This window comes from Oryzias latipes, chromosome 14 (genome assembly GCF_053564925.1).
Source record: "Oryzias latipes strain Hd-rR chromosome 14, Olatipes_Hd-rR_3.1".
NCBI lineage: Eukaryota > Metazoa > Chordata > Actinopteri > Beloniformes > Adrianichthyidae > Oryzias > Oryzias latipes.
Genome location: NC_136250.1, coordinates 26596089 through 26611013, shown reverse-complemented (window position 1 = coordinate 26611013; position 14925 = coordinate 26596089). Strand labels below are relative to the sequence as shown.

The window sequence follows — 14925 nt, the reverse complement described above, 5'->3', positions numbered from 1 at the left end:
CCAAAGACTACAAATATGTTTTCTCCATTTTTGTACTCAGAACCATTGTGCCATGGCGAACATTTCGTCAAGCGCTCCACGAGTTTCACCCCATAAGTTCTGGCCTGGAAGCCATGGCCCTCAAATCCACCATCGACCTGACCTGCAACGACTACATCTCTGTCTTTGAGTTTGACATCTTCACCAGGCTCTTTCAGGTAATATTTGCAGAGTCTTTGCAGGAAATGAATTTGTATCAAAGGTCTAAACTATAAACAGAACGCACACCAAAGATCTGTTTTTTAATCCTACGATTAGAAGTATAATACAAACAAAGTTTATCTCTAGCACAGTTTAATGCTGCCTTCACACCAAACTCAAATCATTCTCTTTTGAGGAGCATCAAGTTTCTCTGTCTCTCTGTGACCCAGTTTGACTACTTGCTGTCCTGCATTAGTCGAAGGAGGGGAGTAAGTTGAGACGTTTTTACCATTGTCTGGATACAAAGTTGATTTATATGTTCAGGAGGAGGAAAAATTGCAATAATGCGCTTCTCCTCCATGTTGATTTTAAACTCAACCCACTCGTTATATCATCAACGCGTCACAGGCCAAATCTGGGTTCCTGATTGTGTGTGCCGTGTGCCCACAACAGGACCTCTGATCCCGTCTATACGGAGACATTTGACCGTATCTGAGAACGGTTTACTTGCTCATCCAACGAAATGTTCAATTCCGTCCGCGTTTTTTTTTTTTTTGGGCAACATGAATGTCGCCATGTTGGAGCCAGATGTCAGTAAACAGTAGGGATTGTTCTGAGTCATCGTTTCTATGGCAACCAATTTACCTGTACCAATTGTAAGCGGGCTACACAAAATCTGTCAAATGTTTTGAACTTTGCATGTGGGAGCCAGTAGACACTGCCTGCTTTTATTGAAGCATCTGATTAGTCGGGAAAAAATAAGACTACCGTAATTTGCGGATTATAAGATGCTACTTTTGTCACACGCTTTCAACCCAGCGGGTTATTCAATGATGCGGCTAAATTATGCATTTTTTTGTCTTTTTTTTTTTTGTTATGCATTTTTTTCTAACAGCGGCTAGGGGCGCTCGAGCACAAAGGGGAAGGGTGAGACAGGGGGAATACAGTAAATGTGTCGAAGAAGACGGGAGTTTAATGTAAATTCCTGCTTTGTGAATGAATAGCACAAACAGACCCTCATCATGGAAAATGCAAGCAGAAATGCATATGACGCAGCTTTCAAGTTAAAAGCAATCGTTAAAAGCAGTGTGAAAAAAATCCACCATCACCAACGGGTTTGGAAAAGCCGGACTGCTGCGTGACGGAGAGGACAGCGCAAGCTCAGGAGTGAATTTACCTCAGAGTGACACTGAAAGCGACAACAAAGGAGACACAGAGAGAGTGTGGCGAAGAATGTCTGGCGCTATTCCAATCCAACATTGAGGAGGAAGACTTCCATGGTTTCAGTACACAGTGACTTTTACCAGTATGTTTTTTTAACCAGCCCTGTTAGTGCTGTTACTACCATATTGCTGCCATGTCAAAAGCTCAGGTATAATATTAAAACGTTGAAAACTCTTTCTGTGTAACGTCTTTCTCTGTAAATATATCATGTGTTGAAACTTTCTTGCGATTACCGTATTTTCCGGACTATAAGTCGCACTGGAGTATAAATCGCACCAGCCCAAAAATGCATTATAAAGTAGAAAAAAACACAGATAAGTCGCACTGGACTATAAGTCGCATTTTAACTTTCACAACCTTATATGGCACAATCATAGCAGACTGTTTATCTAATAATTTCACAGTAATTTTTTCGCAAACTTATTTATTTATTCCATTCATGAAGCATCATTGGCCAACTAATACTCTGTTTTCATCCTGTTTTTGTAGAAACAGTTGTCATTTTTATTGCATTTCTGAATCTATGAAATCATTGGAAAATAGAACATTATGTTGTTAGCCTTCAAGATCTTACTGTAAAAAAAGTTTGCTGATTCTCTGAGTCACTTAACATACTCTTAACACTTAACATACCTCATACATCAAATTGACCCAGGAACATCGTCTCTGTTCCTCACAAATGAACATAACAGGAGGGTTAACAATGTATTTATTTCAATTTATTTCTAATATAAGTCGCTGCGGAGTATAAGTCGCACCCCTTGCCAAACTATGAAAAAAAGGGCGACTTATAGTCCGGAAAATACGGTACTTTTTTTCTTTCTGACGGTGGTCGGAAAATGCAGGGGAGATCCTCTCCGCTGAAGGCGGATCTTCCTTCGCGGTTCATTTCCCCGTTCAGACCCTCAGAGCCCGTAGAGCGGGTTAATAAAGAATCATTCACCGTTCGTCTGGGGCAAACCTTTTATCACAGTTCCCCTTCACTCTGTATATCAAAAATGAAAGCGCTCCCCCAACACACTTTCGCTCTCGCTCCCTCTTGCGCTGCACACGCTCCCTCTTTCTTACACAGTGGCGGTTTTAGCACATACAAATCTTCATTCTACAACACATTTTCCAATGTGGGCACATGCAGCTTATAGACTGGTGTGGCGTATGTATCTACAAAATGGTTTATCCTTTAAAAATGTAATGGGTGCGGCTTATAATCAGGTGCGCTTTATAATCCGGAAATTACGGTAGCAAAAATATGTTAAAGTATCAGAGCAAGAATGATTATTCTGACCAATAGAATGGTCTTAGAGCCAGTGGGTACTTCAGTTTGGAACGACATAGGGCAGGGATCACTCAGTCCAATTCTACTGCACCATGTCATTGACTAAACATTGAAACTGGGTGCTCCTGCCGTGCAAGCTGTGTTCAATGTGGACGTAGCTCTAGGACTATTTAATCACTTTAACTTTCATTATTGGTGCTTTATTCTGTTTCACACCTGCTTTCCATGGATCTTTTGGAGTTACTCCTCATTTCTTTACCTTCAATTGTTTGCTTGCATGTCTGTGGTGCAGCCATGGTCGTCTCTCTTGCGGAACTGGAACAGCCTGGCAGTCACACACCCTGGTTACATGGCATTTCTGACCTACGATGAGGTCAAGGCTCGACTGCAGAGATTCATCCACAAACCTGGCAGGTGAGAGCAGCAATGAGAGTCTGTGGTAGATTATAATCTACAAGGACGCTTCCTGAATCTGCAGCCGCCTCAATCTGTCCGTTTCTCCCTCAGCTACATTTTCAGGCTGAGCTGCACTCGGCTGGGCCAATGGGCGATCGGCTACGTGACGGCAGACGGGAACATCCTGCAGACGATCCCCCACAACAAACCCCTCTTCCAGGCCCTTATTGATGGTTATAGAGAGGGATTGTAAGTCAAATCTTAGCATGGTGTCTAAGTGCCAATTTATCTGCGCTAGGTTCCATTTAACGTAATTACAGGGAAGAGCGCTGAAGAGTGCCATCCTGCACACCAAAGCCTTCATTAGGAGTACACCCTGATGTTTGCACGTTACGCCTTTCTAGTTTTGTTCATATAAACTGCGGTATTTTCAAGAAATGAGTAATTACAGTGTGACCTCTCACTTGTTCTGAGAGTTGGAAGCAGAATTGTAAAATCTTGTGGAACTTCCATTGCGGGTCCTTCTGTATTACAGGACGTTTCTGTAACCGTAGTTCCTTCATTATGACTGAACCGTGCCAAAAGTCAAAGACGTTATCTCTGTGTCTTTTCATTACTGCAGTTGGTTATTTAACTTGTTTTAACCCAGAGGATATTGGAATTCCTTCAAATATCTGAAAGTAAAAAAGAAAGACTTCGGATTACATTTGCCATCATTTTGTGTGTAGGTTAATTGCAGTCTGCTGTGTTCTTGAAACCTGCTGCATAACTTCCTTATAACACATTAAAGAGAAAGTGAACAGAGTTATTTTTATAGGGCTTATACCATTCAAAATCACATTTTTCAGCTATTAAGTATATTACATATATATATATATATATATATATATATATATATATATGTTCTGTCCGCACAAAAAGAACCCCTAAAGTGGTATTTTGATCCGTTCACGCATTGCTGAGTATTCCTCTAAAAAGTTTAGCATGATTTTTATCAGCGCAGTTACAATACTAACAATGCTGGACTTACTTATCTATGAAGAGATGGAGAACAGTCAAGACAAGTGAATTTTAATTTCTGTTTGAGAGAACTGTATAAAACGTGTTGTTACTTCCTTAAAACATCCAGAATTGTAAAAAAAAAAAAAAAGCTGACTTATAAGTGACTTTAACCTATGGAGGTTATATCTAGAATGCAACTCCCACGATAAATGCAGGAACGATGCTTTTTATTTTTTATTTTTTTAAGACCTCTGTGTTAAGGAAAAGCTCCACAAAAGTTCTCACAGTTTGTGTGTTTTTTGTGTTCCTCTTTTGAATGCTGCTTCTTTAGCTATCTCTTCCCTGATGGCCGTGCACAAAACCCAGACCTCACCGGCTTGTGTGAACCGTCTCCTCAGGACCACATCAAAGTTACTCAGGTTAGTTTCGGTCGGGTTCGCGCCTTCAGAAATGCTAACTGCACAAGGATTTTTAGTGCCACAGAAACACAAATGCATTCCGGATGACATTTCTGCTGACATTTAGGATTGATTAAAGTTTAATGTCTATGAATCTCCTTCTGTGTCGGCCCTGCAGGAGCAGTATGAGCTGTACTGTGAGATGGGCTCCACCTTCCAGCTGTGTAAGATCTGTGCGGAGAACGACAAGGATGTGAAGATCGAGCCCTGCAGGCACCTGATGTGCACTTCCTGTCTGACGGCCTGGCAGGTGAAGCTGTTGATCATTAATGAGCTTTTTATTCTTAATTCATAAAAAAATTTTCCCCTCAAAATCAAGTTTTAAATCGGATCCAGGATGTTTTATCAGAATTACAAAATCCATTTCGTTTACTTTCTTTTAATTGATTTTTTTTTTTAAACCAAAGCGTTAGGTAAAAAAAACAGTTTAACTTTTCAAAACAAAAGCTTATTTCATTTCGTCTGATTTTCCCCAAACCGCAGTTTTAAATAGTGTGAAGCCAAAATTCTGCATTAGCGCCCATTTGATTGGTAGAATTTGTACTTTAATATGAAAAAAGTTTTTTTTCGTGGTAATGATTTTTTTTTTCATCTATACAAAGAAACGTCCTGTTTAGTTTGCAGAAATTTTTCAATTAGCATCAGGGTAAGAAATGTTTAAATGCTTTTAATCAATAAACTAATGTTTCCATGTGGATATTTTCTAATTACTTAATTAGGCCTTTTGTGCATTCATTTCAATTGACCTTAGTATTAACGCAAAGAGCCACTTATTTATTTTTTATACATTTCTTTCCAACAGGCCAAAGTCCATTTATAGGTGAATTCACACACTAAAATCACGACTTTTTTCAAATGCAGCATTTGTAGTCCCGGAGCATCCTCGATGCAGCTGGAGTGGTCACTCAGCGTTTGTTCTTCCTGCCTTTGTTTCAGGAGTCGGAGGGTCAGGGCTGCCCGTTTTGCCGCTGTGAGATTAAAGGCACCGAACCCATCGTAGTGGACCCCTTCCACCCAAAAGCCAGTGGGGCTTCTTTTGCCGGTTTTCAGGCTTCCAGCAGGGCAGAGGCTGCCGCTAACGAGGAGGAAGAGGACGATCGACTGGAGGATCAGCATCTAGTCATAGGGAGGCTGGCCTGCCGCAAGGTAACGCGTTTCAATGAGGTTTCAGATGATTCTTTTATTCTGTTTAAATGGAGGAATACATGTTTTTAGAGTGTCTTAATGTGAATGTTCAGGTTGAACGCCCAGCATCTCCAGTGTCTCAGCTGCCTCCGGTCCCTCCACGTCTTGACCTCCTGCAGCAAAGATCCTCCTGCTCTCACGCCGCTTCGGGTCAGGGAGCTGCAGCTAAGGTGATTTCACGAGGGCACAGTCAGAGCATCTGGCTGTTGGACCGAACTGAATGTAGAAACCCAACTTTTGTTTGGTTTCTGTTTAAAAATAATCATCATAATAATAAAAGCAGGCTTTTATGCATGTTTCTGCAGATGTAGACTGATCTTTTCCTAAAAGATTTCAGTGGAAAAATATAGGAGAAAATAAAACCACTGTACTTTGCTGATGAGACGATAAAAGGGTTGCAATTACATCATCAGTAACTGCCCCTCCACCATGTTGAGGGCAATCCTGGAGGGCAATGTTGGAACAAAGTGGAAATGAACGTGAAATTAGGGAATATCAACAGCAGTTGTGGCCCAATGAGCTCATAAACTAGCAGCAAAAAGTCTGAAAAAAGGCCAGATTACGATGAAACCGACTGCTTTGCCAAAAATACTGCATCTCAACTATTATCTGCGTTTGTCACCGAACCCGGTTTACACAACGCAGGAGATGTGTGCGTACAAGGGAGTAGAAGCACGTAATCCGATCACACCAGGTCAGGTTTGGGATGTTGCCACTGCGTTTCCCAAAGCGGACATTGCTGCAATCACAGCTGTCTTTGCACGTTTGAAAGCGATGCAAAACATACAAACTGGTGCTCGGCATGCATTCACTCACAACACTACACACACATCTGCCACTCTATCACGACTAAAGATGATTGCTTTAACAACATTAACAATGGAATAAGAGAATTTAATGGTATTTAGCCAGAATGTATGCATTGTTATTTGCTGCAATTCCTCCATAAATATGGACACCAGCAGCTTTTAAATGCATACAACTAGTTTATATGTAGCTAAGGTTTACAAACTCTAACTGGCAAAACGATTCGAGCAATCTCGTAGATTCGCCAGAATAGTTTGAGTCACGTCCTTCTGATTCAGTCTCACCAGCCGTTCAGTTGACACGTTTTTGGCTTTTTTCTCCCTGACGATTGCAGGTCCATTATCTATAAAATCCCTGATCTGATTCCCGGTTGTGACAGCCGTAAACACCACAGGTATTGCCTGCCCCCCTAGCGTGGCGGACAGGAAGTTCACTGACGTCAATTGCAACTCGTCTACAGACTCAACAAGGAAATGCAAATTAGCAAAGGAAACTTTGTGTTCATATAATTTGACTATTTGAGGTCATGTCATTTTATCTTTTCTTAAAAAAAACAAAGTAAATAGAAAAGGGGTGTTTGCTTTTATGCTGCATATGTTTTTCATAGATTATATGCAAAGAAGGTTTTACAGTATCTTCTGCCACCGTAGCAGACAGAGGCTTAAATGGCAGAAAAAATAAATTATAAAAGATTGTTTATCTGGTATCTGGGAATAAATGCTAGGCGTGGTTTTCTGCGTCCTGATTGGCTGAAGAACATTGTTGATCAATCTCTGTGCCATGTCTCCTGTACAGAATACATTCAGTTTGCCACAGTTCCATAAATATTCTACCTGATCAGATCTTTTTTTCCATTCCGTAAAACTGGACGTATTTTTCAACGTACTTTAAGAGTTTAAACTAGAGAAAATTGTGAAAATGTTTATCTCTGGGTAAAGTGGGTAAAGCCTATAACCATCATAACGTAACTCCTACGATAAACAAGCGACCTCTGTACTGCTGGGAAGATCTTAACATATTTATTTACATTGTACAACTTTTCTCAGCTTTGATTTCAGAAATATTCTGCCGCCACCTTTTAAAAATTAAAAAATAAAATCCCATTAATGCAAACTTTTCATTTAATATCTTCACTTGTTAAAAGCTTGTTTTTATGTCAATTTTAAATCCTTCATGTCTAAATGGGCTGAAATGCTATACTAGCTTCCATTTTGAGACTATTTAAAAAAAATGCAGAAAAATAAGGTCCACGTTGTCATTTTTTCCCCCCTTTCTTTGCTTCTCTGCTGGTTTTCAACTACCAACTCCCCCTCCTGCCTCCATCCCAGATTGCGGCCACACACAGAGACAAGCCTCTACCTCCTCCTCCAGCCCTGAGGGAGCTGCCACCTCCTCCTCCTCCTGAGCGGCCCTCCCTGGCCAGCCAGGACTCCAGACTCCAGAGGAGACCTCTGCCCTCCACCCCTGATCAGCCAGCCTGGGCCGCCAACTACATGGTCCCACGTCCCGCAACAAAAGCCACGCCAGGCCCGCCCCCCACCCCCCAGAGCAACGGAGAAGCCGCCAAACCACACGCGGCGACCAACCCCGTGTACTGCCTGTCTGCCAGGTACCAGCAGCTCTCAGGGAGAAAGAAGCCTCTGATCGCATCAGCACTCAAATCTGCAGTATTTCCCATCCATTCATAATGAAATCCATCTGTGCTGGAAAGAATTTTGTCAGTAAATGGCTTCTTTGATGGGAAGCCTTGCAGTGACCTCTTCCAGCGCTTTGTTTGGATGTGGTCACTGTGGGCGTGACGGTGGTGCATATGTGGGCAGTTCCACACACGCAAGGATTCTAGGAAAAGCCAGCTTTCATGAAGCTTTTCATCGTAAATCTTCGGTCCAGATCTTAGTCCATATTTTTATGTTGTTAGTCACGTACCCACGTTTCAGCGGCTGTCTCGTTTTGTCTGCTTTCCCTCAGGTCCCTGCCAGCATCAGGGGCGTCCAGCGGGGAAAAGCCATCATCCGACTCAGACGAGAACGAGTACATGAGTCCCACCTCCCTCCCCGTCTCGGGTACTTCTTGGGTCTTGACGGGTTCCTTGGTGCCCCCACCGCCAAGCCAAGCAAACAACCACAATGACGCAAGGTAAACACAAGAACAAGGGTGCCTCAGAGAAATGACCAAGCACCACAACCACCATTTCACCGAAATGTTCCTCATCGAAGAAACCAAACCTGTGTCTCACTGGTGAGCTTAGTTTCTGTCTGGAGCCTGAGGATAAACATGCTGACACCGTCCACATTAGTCACACTTCAATCATATATAAACTAGGTGAAAGCAACCTTATTTAAGTTTTACAATCAAAAAGGCAAATGTAAAGAATCCCAAAACTGATGGATGCTATCTGCATCTTGAATATTTGCCTCCCACTTCTGCCAGCAGAGATGACAAACCTCTTCACGGCTTCACCTTTCTCTGAAAGGGTTATTTAGTTTTCTCTCTTGTCAAACAAATGCAGTTTGAAGAAGGTGTTTACTCTTTGACGCATTTCAATCACCAGCAAAAATAACCCTGAGAAGGTTCTTCTTAAGAAAACAAATTCTATGTAACCTGTTTTTTTTAAACAAGAGGCAAAAAAAGGTTTATGAAATGTTAGTCTCATACCTAGAAATGACATTTTTTAATTTTATTTTAAGATGCGGAGTATTTTCTGCTCTGTTACTTCCTGTTTTCTGTTGTGTAACCACTTCCTTTTCTTTGCTTGAGGTTTAACAAACTTGTCATTGCGGCTTTATAATTGCTTTTTTATCAACAATTAGGCTAATCTAATTAGATAATTCCCTACAAATAGCGTTTTGATTTTTAAAACATTTAGGTTTCCATTATTCAGAGGCATTTTTGTCCAGCAGGGGGCTCTGCAGCCACACTCTTTATACTAAAGCATCCAATGTCAAAAGGGCATTTTTTCCACATTGTTTAAAACATTAACAAGTGTTTAAAAATGCTGAATTTGGGGAGATAAAGGAGATTTTTTGATGAAATGAAGAAACTGTTGTTCCCACAAGTAAAAAAGCATATCACCCGCTATATTCTTGTGACATGTTAAATATCAAGTACATCGACTTAAAAAGGGTCATACCAATGGTTATATGAGAACCGGACTGAGTGACCCCTCCCCCTGGCATTTTAAACAAGAAGTCAAACAAGAAACAAGAAGCCACAATCCGATAAAACAGCTGTTACTCAGTCATTCTATTGGTCAGAAGAACCATTCTGGCTCTGCAACGTTTTTCAACATGTTCTTGATAATCCTTTTTTTTTTTTTTTCTCTGTAGTGCAAGTTAGAAACTGGCCAATCAGATGCCTTAACAAGCTCACTCCTGATTGGTGAGAGCAGTTGCCATAAAAGTGATGACTCGGGTGGAGTTACACCAATTAGTGCTTACTGACGTCATCTGGCGTCCATGTCACGAAAAAAATGTGGACTGAATGGACTTGATTTGGTTGGAGCCATAAGTAAACCGTTTTCTATGGGTGATGTCCCTCTCATTCGGTCCATACTCGCCTGCTAATGGAGATGATTTGATCTTGCAGTCAGGATCGGTATCGTCTGGTCATCGGGAGGGGATGTTTCAGGACCTTAAGGACAAAGAAGCAGATTGTTGGTGATGTGTCCGTGTAGTAAAACGATGACGTCTTTCTTGTGGCAGTGAAATGGGCGACAGCGACTCCGAAGACCCCCAAGTGTACGAATCCATGTGTATCATCCACAGTCAGGCCGTGGAGACAACTCAAGCCTCTGATTTGGGTAACTGCCCTCGGCTGTCTTTTGGAAGCATTTAAAAAATTTAGTAATCTGAAGAAACGAGAAGCAGTTCAGGTTTTTTTCTTCCTTAAAATCCCACTCAAGTTGATACATCAAGACGCGGAGCTTGTGGTCCGCTCAGCACAATTTCTACACCATTTTATTGCTCCAGATTCAAATAACTACCTAGAAATGCTATTTTGGGCTCATTTTTTTTAAACATGCCCTTCTTGATCAGAAAGATGCCATAACACGTAAAAAAAACCCCATGATTTTCAACAAAGTGGGCCTTGAAAGCAGAAGCATCATTTTAAATGGAAACATGGCAGTAAAGTTTTTTTTCTTTTCCACCCGTGTTTCTGAAATTAATGGCGATTTTTGGTTTTCCAGAACACCCTCCGCTTTCTGCAGTGGCCTTCCAGGACAAAAAGGAGGACACCGCTGTGGAGGATGTTTACGAGTACGACTGTCCCCGACCGTTCGTCCTTCCCGCCCCCACCCGCAGAATGCTATCAGAGATCAACAAAACCTCCGCAGCCTTCAGTGTTCTCAGCTTGGACTGTTCGGTAGAAGCCCGTACGTATTCATACCAAAAAAACTGAAGAGCACTGATTAAAAAATGTTTTTAAATGATTCTAGATTCAAACCTTTAAGTTGTTTAGCTTTATGTCTTGAGGTTGAGTCATAATCGTTTTTCTTGAAACGTTTCAAGGTTGCTGTGTCTTTAGCTTTACGTTTTCTCCTAACAAAAGGCTCTCTGACTTGTGTTTCCAGATTTGTTCGCGGCAGGTGGAGAACCTGAACGCCCCCCTAAACCCCTCCCACGTCGGGCCAACTCCGACCGACGGCCTCGACCGTTTCCTTCTCCGCCACCTGACATCCCCGCTGCCTCCTCGTCGTCAGCCTCGCCCCTTCCTCCGCCTCCCGCAGGCCCCGCAGGCCCGGCCCTGAACGGAGAGATCGAATGCCTGATGTCTCAGGGCTACTCGATCCAGGACATCCAGAAAGCGCTGATGATCGCCCACAACAACCTCGAGACGGCCAAGAACATCCTGCGAGAGTTCGTGTCCGTCCCCACGGCTCAGTTTGCCACATAGTCCTGCTCCGGGCCTGCTGGTCCTCTCGTCTGTCTCCACTCTGCTCCATGTTCGTGGACAGCTTTTACCAAGCACTTTCCTGCAGGGCCACAAGGGTTTACTCCGAGGTAACGTTTGTCATATCTCCTGACAAACCTCCAAAGTTCCGTGTAATCAGAGTTGATTCTTTGTTTTCCTCAGAATTTTTGGTGTGAAACTGATATTTTTTTTAAGCCAGCGCCAACTGACATTTGGAGATGAAACGTTTGGGCCCAGCCAGCGGGAGCAAAGGGATTTTGGTTTCTTTCGGTTCATCTCATTAAGCTCTTTGTGAGCCGATTACTGCCTACAGGAGAGTGGAAGCCTTTGAAACGAGCCGCCTCCAACGCCGAGCTGCTCTCTTGTTACATGTTGAAGTTACACGGACTGCTCAGCAGGGGGAGCCGTCCCTTGCTGCTGTCCAGTTCAGCGCTTTATGGGCTAATTTGCAAATCGTGGCGTACAGATTGGTGTCGTCAGAAGTCAGTGAAAAGTGTGGTGTTTTCGCGCTCTCGCTTGTGGAATGTGGGGATTGCAGTTCGTTGTCGGTAGTTACTGCAACTCGCTCTGATGTCTGCTCCAAACATGAGAACGGCCTCGCGCTTTCATGGAGTCCTAACCTGTTGTGTTGTGTGTAAAAGAAAAAACAAAACAAAAAAAAACTGTAAATCACTGAATTAGAGTTTTTATGTGACGCCATCACTTACAGTCAGGAGTTGGTTTGATTTAGACTTAAGAGTTGCTACTCACTAAACAAACGTCAAAACTATTTTAGGGTTAAAGAAATGCTAAATTTCCCAGACAGTAAGACTTTCAATACCCACTCCGATCATCCACGTTTCCAAAATCCAAAAATCGGTCGTTTTCTAAGACATAATTTCTGCAGAGCAGCAGTAGAATATGAGAAATTCACCTCTTAACTGGGGGCGGGACACTTGGCGTGGAAAAAGCCCCTTCCCACACACACACGTGCTTTCCTGCTAGCTTATAGCCCCTCACACAAAAATGCAGCGAGAACATGTTAAAACCTCCAAAAAACACAGTTTTCATCGGAGTGGGTCTTTAAGCTGCTCGTTCTACAAACTTTCTATCATCTTTTGCTTATTTTTTAGAAGACTGTTCCGTTTGTTGCAAACATCTGCATGTCAGGGCTTCCCTTATTAGTTATTGAAGGTATCAATTGGAGACAAGGGGCTATAGAAGTTCATGTTTTAAGGATAGAAGTCTTCATATGGGGCCTGAAATCTTGTGGTGTGTGACTAATCTGGTTTCAGTTCCTCCCCCTGCTTCAGAATGAAAATGACTCGGTTTTGAACGCCTCTTGGGAAAGTTTTTATAGCTACAGCCTGTTGAGCCATCAGGAGCTTTTGACATTTTTATTAAACCCGCCCTCACTATCGGTTGTTATCTCTCGGTAGAAAACATTTCTGCTTTACTTGGAAAAAAGACCTTCTACACAAGCACACAGCAAAGGTGCTGCTGAAAGCTTCTGGTTGAGCTTCTTCACATCTGCAGTAGTTGCAGCATCATCATCTTTAAGCGCTTAGTTTTCCAGCTGCAGATGTTTATCCATCAGACCTGGGAAAAGCGCTCCCTCCTAAATTAACACGCATGCGTCCCTTTATTTGAACTTCCCGTTGCACATTCCACTCCTGAAATGTGATCTCAGCAGGCCGCCGCTGGACTCGGAGCCGAGGCCGAGCCTGAAGCTGAAGTTTTAGTCAGAAGCATCACAGTGAGGAGACCGAGCAGCCAGATGTTTTCCTTCTCCTCTCAAAGGGGTCAGGAAAGAAAGATGAGCTTTGTCCAGATACAAGAACGCGGAATAAATGGAGTGCAGCATGCTTAGTAAAGTGCATGGATCCCTTTTGGCTGAACTCAGGGAAGAGAGCGCCACCACCTGAGTGCCTGAAGGTCTTGACACATCAAGCACAGGAAAAATGAGACTTGTGGACTCAGGAGCTCCATAATCAACCAGGTTTTAAAGTCAAACAACGATAGAACAGTCTTCGTACGTTTCCTGACAGCCTCGCATCCTCTCAACCAATCAAAAATCATTTACTCCCCTAAGCTCAGTCCCTAAATGTCACACGGAATAATTCTAAAACTACGATCATCCACTTTCCTCCCTCATTGTAGCAGATGAGACTGAATCACCGTGACAACCATTTAAAAACATGTCAGGAAACTGAAGGACTGGTGAGGAAAGGCAAGCCATCGGTCTATAAATTGATCGGTGTCCCTTCCTGTGAATGTGTTTTTGTTTGAGACTGGCAAGCAAAGCTGAGATCAAGGACCGTCACTCAGCTCTCCACTGGTTCAACCGAATATCTGGTTTATTTTTAGGGTTTTAGAACTTAAGGGAAACTGAAGAGTCTAGAAAAGTTCAGAGAGAACCCCACACAGAAAGATCCTGCTCCACCGCCACACCTGATGTTTCTGAAGCAGGTTTTGGTGGCTGCCCTCTTCTGGTAAAGAGGGAAACTGCAGTTTGAAGCTATTCAACTGTGGGTTTAAAAATTGGAAACGTCACTTTAGTTATATGGTTTTAGGTGAACCATGCATTCTTTAAATAATTAAAGTGGCCTGCTGATCATTACAGCATTATGAATTCAAGAATTATTCTCGATTGGGTTAGTTCTCAGCCAAAATAACAAATAAATAAAAAGGTTTTTGTCTTAAGTTGCTCATGAAACTTGCCTTTACATAAGCTTCATATATAGGTCATATTTGCACAAGCATTCGTGTTTTGACACAACTGGATGTCTGGAAACCACATGCATGACAGATGTTTTTATTTTGTTTTCTAAATATAGAGTGATTGGGTAAAAAACCTTTTCAAAGTAAAATTTCAACCGCTCAGTTGTAAATGTTGCAGTAATGTTTCCTGTAAATGTGCCTCCTGTCATTTGCAAAATGCATGAGGAGTTGAAGCTTAACTCTTTATTGGACTGGTTGATATAAAAAAAAATAGATGGTAATTTTTCTTAGTAAATTTTTGCCTTTTAAAAATCCTTTAAATTGTATTCAACACAGCAGAAATTAAAAGTTAGCTTTGGTGCCCTCCGCTGGTCAAACTTTGTAAATGACATTACTGCCCTTCCCACTTTATTGTTGAACTGATCACAGGAACACAGATGAAGAATGTCTCGCTATTCCCCTCAGATTGATTTCTACATTTGCAGGGGTTGAGTCCTGAACCGTGAACGCGTTGAGGACGCGCTCACGCTGAATTACTGCAGTTTTTCCTCTGACCCGCTTGGTAATCTCAGCTCCCGCTTCAGATCCACTGACTAATCAAATGTGATGGTTAATCATGTAATAACTGGCCTTTTTTGACAGGATTTTTGCCTACTAAAAAGTTGTTGCTTTATCATTATTGTAGATATTTTTATTTATTGTCTTTTTAATATCCTATGTATTCATTATGCTGCCATGTTTAATGCCTAAGCCATTAAGAATTTTAATTAAACTGTATTTTCTTTA

The 14925-nt window shown here is 42.1% G+C and overlaps 1 protein-coding gene across 2 annotated transcripts in view; it reads left to right on the top strand.

Moving 5' to 3' along the window:
* Positions 1-14925, top strand: part of LOC101163758 (E3 ubiquitin-protein ligase CBL) — a 23782-nt gene extending 8857 nt beyond the window's left edge. Inside the window, exons 4-16 of one of the 2 annotated variants that reach the window (XR_013647455.1) lie at positions 41-197; positions 2973-3094; positions 3188-3325; positions 4410-4497; positions 4655-4786; positions 5473-5682; positions 5775-5891; positions 7857-8137; positions 8497-8664; positions 10230-10327; positions 10715-10900; positions 11099-11528; positions 11602-14502. Coding sequence is in view for 1 of the 2 variants with exons in the window: in XM_011483913.4 (XP_011482215.1) it covers positions 41-197; positions 2973-3094; positions 3188-3325; positions 4410-4497; positions 4655-4786; positions 5473-5682; positions 5775-5891; positions 7857-8137; positions 8497-8664; positions 10230-10327; positions 10715-10900; positions 11099-11421 (2020 nt within the window). In the remaining variant the exon portion in view is untranslated. Of the gene's footprint in view, positions 1-40; positions 198-2972; positions 3095-3187; positions 3326-4409; positions 4498-4654; positions 4787-5472; positions 5683-5774; positions 5892-7856; positions 8138-8496; positions 8665-10229; positions 10328-10714; positions 10901-11098 lie in introns of both variants that reach the window. The other variant, XM_011483913.4, reaches the window with a different exon arrangement.